The following is a 6,906-nucleotide window of genomic DNA, read 5'->3' as shown; positions in this document are numbered from 1 at the left end:
CAGGAATAAGTAGAAACGAGAGGTTCAAACTGGATGGAAGGAAAAACTTTTTATAGCACGATTGTAGCACAGATTGGGTTGCCTAATACGGTTGTACAGCCTCTGTCCCTGAGGTTTTCAAGACCAGACTGGATAAAGTCTGAATAATTTAGCCTAAACTACTGCTTCTTGCCCTGAAGGGTAAGAAGTTTGTGCCCCAGTGACATTTCACAGACCAGGAAGAACATGATACCGTGGATCAAGAAAGGCAGATCTGATATATAGTGCTTTCTAGCAGGCAAAACATTGTGGAGCAAGTTTGAACTCCAGGGTGTTTGCAAGGAACTCTTAAAAATAGGTTGCATAAAAGTAAGCTGAAGGCTCATGTGTTTAAAGCATTATGGTCAAAGGAAAATTACTATGGGTAGGAAAGTTTCATGCATGTATAACTAGTTCTACCAGACCCTGCTTTGAGCAGGGAGAATTGGACTAGAATATGTCCAGAAGTCTCTTCCAAACTCCACTACGTGATCTTGTGTTTTTCCTCCTTGTTGGAGGACTAAGGAACATGAGTATTTCAGTAGATTTTTCACCATACAGGAATATATTTTCACTTTGATTTAGTTCTTATTTCAAATTTTTGGAGGGGTTTTGTTAGCAGTTCAGGGGCCTATTCCTTCAGAAGCATAGCTGATAGAGCTTTTCACCTTTGTAGTAAACGATCATCGGTAGTATACAGTTGTATGTGTCTTTTTGCTCTTAAGTTGGAGAGAACTTTGTGGAACATGTCCAGAATCTTAGAGAATTTAAGACCATGAAATCATAGAAGCATAGAATAGTTTTTGGGTTGGAAGGGACCTTTAAAGATCATCTAGTCCACCCCCCCTGCAGTGAGCAGGGACATTTTCAAATAGATCAGGTTTCTCAGAGCCCTGTCCAACCTGACCTTGAGTCTGCAGAAGAGTTGAAAAAAACACTGAAAGATGCCTGAAGTACAGAGTGGTGCTGTGTGCTTCAGTGGGGAAACCCAGGCATCCCAATACTTAGCAAAATTGGGACGGTTTAAGGGAAGAGGTGCTGCTTGTTTTTAGATAGAAGAGAGTATTCCCAGTGATTTGTGGAGCAAGGAGAAAATAGGAAATGTAGGTCTTTGAACAGCTAATTGCAGTGGTAATTTCAGAGGACAGTTGATTTGTGGCAGGAGACTTTTCTGGTTGATAGGTGGATTGTGGAAACACACCAGAAGAACTTCCATTTATTTTCTACTAGCTGACATATAAGGTCGCTCTTTCCTTGTTCATAGGCCTATATAGGAGCATGAGTGTGCCTTCCCAGTAGGTGCCAGAATGACCTCTGTTGACTAAAACTGCATGTCATTCTGTGAAATACATCATGCTTACACCTGAGCTACGGGAGTGTGGGAGGCATGTCATGTATTTGTGCACGTCCATTGGCGTGGAGATGCTCTAGTGGTGATAGATGAGAAGAGGCAAGGTCTTTCTCAAGAGCTTTTCTGGTTCTGCATACTTTGCCTGAATAACTGCTTCAAGTTTGAATGGTTCTTCGTTGCAGTTGAGTTTCTCATGTTCTGACAAGACTCACCAAACTTTTTTTGCATTTGGGCTGTCTGTCCAAGTGATATGTATCTCTTAGATAATTTTTTTTGTTTTTCAAAACACTGTAAGTTACTTCTGGGGGGAAAAGTAATCAAAGTTCATAATTACTTTGCTGAGGTGCTGTACATTTAAAATATTTCTCTACATATTCCACAAACTTACTGAAACGTGGAAAGAAAAAAAAAAATTAATTCCTTTAGTCTGTTCAAAACTGTTTGTGATGTAAAAATTAACAATAGTTAAGTAACAAGACACTTGTACTTACCATATATGTAATAATGTTATTGTTAGGACACATGTAGTTTTAAATTGCATGTTGAGTGGTTTTGGGTTTTTTACTTAGCTACAGATGTTTATTTTTATTAAAACAAAAAACTTGATGTTTGTAAAACTCACATTTCCAACGTCGTTGGTTTTTTCCTTCTGAAAAAATACTTTTTTTAAATTTTGACATGTTCTTTACTAGATAAGGGATTTACAAAACACTAAGTGCTTGACCCTTAAAAGTATGTGCAGCTGCTGCTGAAAGAAACCTACAAATTACTCAGTGCTGTAAGGCTTATTTTTGTCATATGTAAGCAGTTTATTTATATACTGTAGTACGTTTGGCTGAAAATGGTAATTGCTGGTGACTTCAAAGCTACTTTTGTGCCAATATTGGGATTTTACTGCGGTGTCATAAACATTTGGGCATTTTTTTGAATCTCTATGAAACTGCTTCCTCAGTTCAAAGAAGTTTTGTACGAGTTCATGCCTCAGAGTCCAGCCATGTCCCTTAGCTAAAGGACTGATGCATAATGAAGTGATCTGTGGATGAGTGCTCTGTCTGTTACCAATCTCAAAGATGATTAGCTTTCATCAGTTGAGGTACAACAATATGCAAGAGGAGACATCTGTATGTGGTTCCTCAGCTTATAGAGCTCTATTGGGTATTCATACCCAGGTGTTGGCAGTGGAGGGGCTGCAGGAGTGGCCTCTGCAACAAGAGGCAGCCCCTGCCTCTTGTGCCAGACACAGCTGGTTCAAATAACTCCAGCAGACACACTGTAGAACACAGCTGAACCTGTCAGGGATGCTGATAGCTCCTCAGGGAAAACATATTCAAGAAAAGATGCTGTGCAGCAGCAGTGAGAGGGAGGAGTGAGAAAAATGTGAAAGAAACAGCACTGCAGACACCAAGGTCAGAGGAGGAAGGAGGGGAAGCAGGTGCTCCAGATGCCAGAGCAGAGATTCCCCTGCAGCCTGTGGTGAGGCAGTTTGTCCCTCTGCAGCCCATGGAGGACCACAGTGGGGCAGATATCCATGAAGCATCCTGTGGAGAACCCCACACCAAAGCAGGTGGATGTGCCTTGGAGGAAGTTGCAGCCAGTGTAGAGCCCACACAGGAGCAGGTTCCTGGAAGGAGCTCTGATCCATGGAGAGGAGTCCACACAGGAGCAGGTTTTCTGGTAGGAACTGTGGCCTGTGGAAGAGCCATGCTGGAGCAGTCCATTCCTGAAGCACCAAACCCTGTGGCAAGGACCCACGCTGGAGCAGTTCTTGAAGAACTGCAGCCCATGGGAAGGACCCATGTTGGAGTGGTTCATGAAGGACTGTATCCCATGGGAGGGACGCCATGCTGGAGGATGGGAACAGTGTGAGGAGGAAGGAGCAGCAGAGAGGAACCATTAGGACTGACCCCAGCCCCCATTCTCCATCTCCTTGTACCACGCTGGTAGCAGTGGAGGTAGAGTCGTCAGGAATGAAGGAGTGACGTTGAGCCAGGGAAGGGCATGAGGAAGGGTTTTTTTAATCTTTGTTTCTCATCGTCCTACTTTATTTTTAATTGGCAATAAATTAAATTAATTTTTCCCAAGTAAAGTCTATTTTGCCCTTGATGGTAGAATTGGTAAGTGATCTCCCTGTCTTTGTCTCGACCCACAAGCTTTTTCATCTTCTCTCCCTCTGTCCTGTTGAGGAGGGGGAGTGAGTAAGTGGCTGGGTGGGTGTCTGGGAACCACCCAAAGTCAAACCTACCACAGTAACTTAGTCCATATCCAGTTTGAAAGGCAGTAGCTGTTTGGCCTGTAAGCACAAAGAAAGTTTAGAGTTAATAATAGACTATGCTACCTCATACTCAACAAAGTAGGTGGGGATTATGGGGGGAAAGAGCTTGAAAACAAGAAGAGATGACATCTACAAGGAGTTCAGGGGAAGAGAAGCTTGGGGAAATGTAATTCTAGTGTCTGGGAAGCCAAGCTTAATTTCTTTCTGGCGCTCCAGGAACAACTTGCTTTCCTTACCTGGGAGATAAGGGAATGAAGTATAAGCAATAACGATGACTTTTGGGGAGGTTAGCTGTCTAGCAGCAAAACAGAGGTTGCGTTGATGAAAAACAGCTGAGGAGGCTGGACCTTCTGACAGGTTCTTCTGGTCAAATTATACTGTAACTGACTGTCTGGGACCCTGTGGAGTGTCATTATGCCAGTGTGTCTTGATGCACAATCCCCATGATTGACTTTTTCCCCAGATGTGCAAAGCAGGTGCCACTGTGAGCATGCAATAGGGGCCTATGGAGTGAGTCTTGAGCTGAAGTTGAGAAGTCTCAACTTTGTTCCCTTTCTCAAGTTGTTTCCCCTTAATTCTGCCTATTTTTCCTGTGCTCCTTAGAGGTCTGTTCCACTCACCTCTGTTGCTGTCATCTTGCCTGACCTCTGCTGACTTCTTACCTTTCTCAGATTTGAGGGACTAGGACTTGATACCTTCTGTTTTGCTCAGCGCATTGCACCAATATAACACCTGCCTCCTGTTTTCTGCTTTTTTCTCCTTATTAGTGGAGCTCTTGATGTTATCTTTATTAGTGTTTCTTTGCCTCTTACTTGCTTAGAAAATTAGTAACCCTGATTTCATGATTGCAGCTGGCCTTAATGGAAACTGAGGATTACTTCACTTTTGTAGATTTAATAACAACTGAAGAACCTGTATGCCTGTTGAATGGTGTAGTAATAGAAGCCTGTGTTGAAGTTGAGGCATTAGACTTGAACTTAATCAGCTGCAATAATTACATTAGTTCTGCCAGAGACTGTATAACCTTGAGTAAACAAATTTCTCTGTCTCGGTAAGTGTTGTTTCTGTCCACTGGATCTCATGTTAAGATGAACTTAAGGTCTTCAAGACAAGAGACCCCATCCTTGTGACACTTGTACAATGATATCATAAAGGCTTGCAGTTCACAGTTATTGACACAATACATGTAATAATAAGAGTGCTGTGACAGCTGTTTGAGGATGATTAGTCACAAGTGTCAGCCTCTGAAATGCTCATAGAGGACTAATGTATCATACCATGTATTAGGGTGCAATAATGCGTGTTACCGTTGCAGACATAGCTTCTGGATATAAAAAATAGTTCAAATATATTTGTTCATTTGATAACATGAACAACGTAGATCAGTTGTGATCAGGAATTCTAGAGTGTTCTTTCTTGATAGACCTTAAAGGAACAGATTGTTCTTTCCTTTTTGAGCATGTGCTAGTCATAGTGCTACATTAAAAGCATTGCTATTAGCTTCCTTTAGAAGGCTTCACATAGCAAACTCAAAAGATATGTTGTTTTATTGCTTTCTTACTATTGTTTATTCAGGTAGCATGATATGCCTGTCTTTTCTTTCTTGTATAATTGATCATTCCTACTGAATAGAAGTGGTTACTGAATGTTTTGGGTGATTTAGACAAATTTTATGAAGAATGTGCTAATCTTAAATTTAGTAATTATTTATTGTAAATGAAAAAATTTTGACATTTCATAATTTTAGTATTCTAACTAATCCTTGTTCCAGTGCTTACCAACTTTCACTGCAGAGGGACAGGATTTCCTTCCCTGTCGGCACTGCAGAAAACCAGACATGCTTACTTAGAGACAATCTTTTCTTAACATCAGAAATTGTAGGTTAGGATCCTCTGTCCTAGAAAACCATTTCTACACAAAACACATATTCCCATTTTATTCCCATTTGCTTATGTAGTGGACATAATGTTTCCCTAAATATTATCCCAAGAAACCTAATTGCATCTGCTTGAAATGTGTTAGCTAGTTGTAGTGTATTGAGCTGTTGATCAGTGGGATGCAGCATGATGTATTCAAGCATTTTGTTAACTAACAAACATTAAGCTGTTGGTCATCTAACTTTAGCAGTATGTGTGACAGAATCTACTGTTTATGTTTTGAATCAATATTTTGTATTTGTTTTCTTTTCAGATTAATCTAGGAAGCAACCAGTATCTTTTCTCAGTTGTTGTGGATCCCAGAGAAATGCCATGCTTTTGCTTGAGGCATGATGTTGATGCTCTTCTCTGGCAGCCCCACTCTGACCAACCAGAGAACATGTGGGAACACATTGCAACTTTTAATGCTTTAGGTAGGAAGTTAACATTTTTGTGTCACAGTCTATTTGAGACTTTTCTACTTGAATACTCTTAGTACAGCTTCTGTTGATATTTAACTTAATTAAATTTGAATTGAAAGGTACTACAGTTCTGTTGATAGCAGCATGCTAGCTTAATTTTAGAAATATTGGAGCATAAGAAATAAAATGTTTATGCCTTGGGTGGAAAATAAGCCTTTTGAGACCATATACACGATGCAAGTGCAGTACGGCACAGTAAAAAGGAGAGTTCCTTGGGTAAGTGAACTGGAGTTAAGGACTTAAAAGCACAACCAGCACCTTAATATTCACAAATCATCAGGGAAATAGCTGCAGTTCATTAATGACCTGTCTAGGTGTATATGTGTTTATGGTTAGATATTTTAAATAAGTGACCTTTAGAATTTTCTTGTTTCATTGTCACAAGTGACAAGTCTGAAGAACTGGAAATGATTGTTCACTGTTTCTTCTGTTGTAAGACCTAGGAGCATCAAATGATGCTGGTACGTAGTAGGTTCAAAACAAGCTAAAAGAAATACTTCATGTAGGTGCATTTAAGCTATGGAACTCCCTGCCACAAAACTTTGTGGACATGGAAAGTTTTCATGAATTTTGGGGGGTTGGGAGGGGGTGGAAATCATTGTGACAGGAAAAAATCAGTGAAGAGTGAAACTGTGCCAGCTCTGGCTCAAGAAGCCCCTGACTGTTCTGAAATTACAGACTTCCAGAAAGGCAGACAAAGTGATTGTGAAGAATTGTTAGTTATTTCTGTATTCTTGTACTCAGGACTTAGAATTTTTTTTGTCACTTGTCATGGTTTAGCCCCAGCCAGCAACTAAGCACCATGCAGCCGCTCACTCACCCTCTCCCCCCCCACAGTGGGGCGGGGGAGAGAATTAAGAAAAAAAC

General features: G+C 40.7%; 1 protein-coding gene across 1 annotated transcript in view; it reads left to right on the top strand.

Moving 5' to 3' along the window:
* The window catches only part of NUDCD1 (NudC domain containing 1), a gene marked incomplete at both ends in the record, with an annotated part of 24,312 nt that extends 18,321 nt beyond the window's left edge, over window positions 1-5,991 (top strand). Inside the window, 1 exon segment of the mRNA XM_010288901.1 lies at window positions 5,832-5,991. Within this exon segment, the coding sequence (XP_010287203.1) occupies window positions 5,832-5,991 (160 nt within the window).
* Between the last annotated feature and the right edge of the window lie 915 nt (window positions 5,992-6,906).

This window comes from Phaethon lepturus, unplaced genomic scaffold, assembly GCF_000687285.1.
Source record: "Phaethon lepturus isolate BGI_N335 unplaced genomic scaffold, ASM68728v1 scaffold446, whole genome shotgun sequence".
NCBI classification, from domain to species: Eukaryota; Metazoa; Chordata; class Aves; order Phaethontiformes; family Phaethontidae; genus Phaethon; species Phaethon lepturus.
This window is presented reverse-complemented; position numbering and strand designations above follow the sequence as displayed.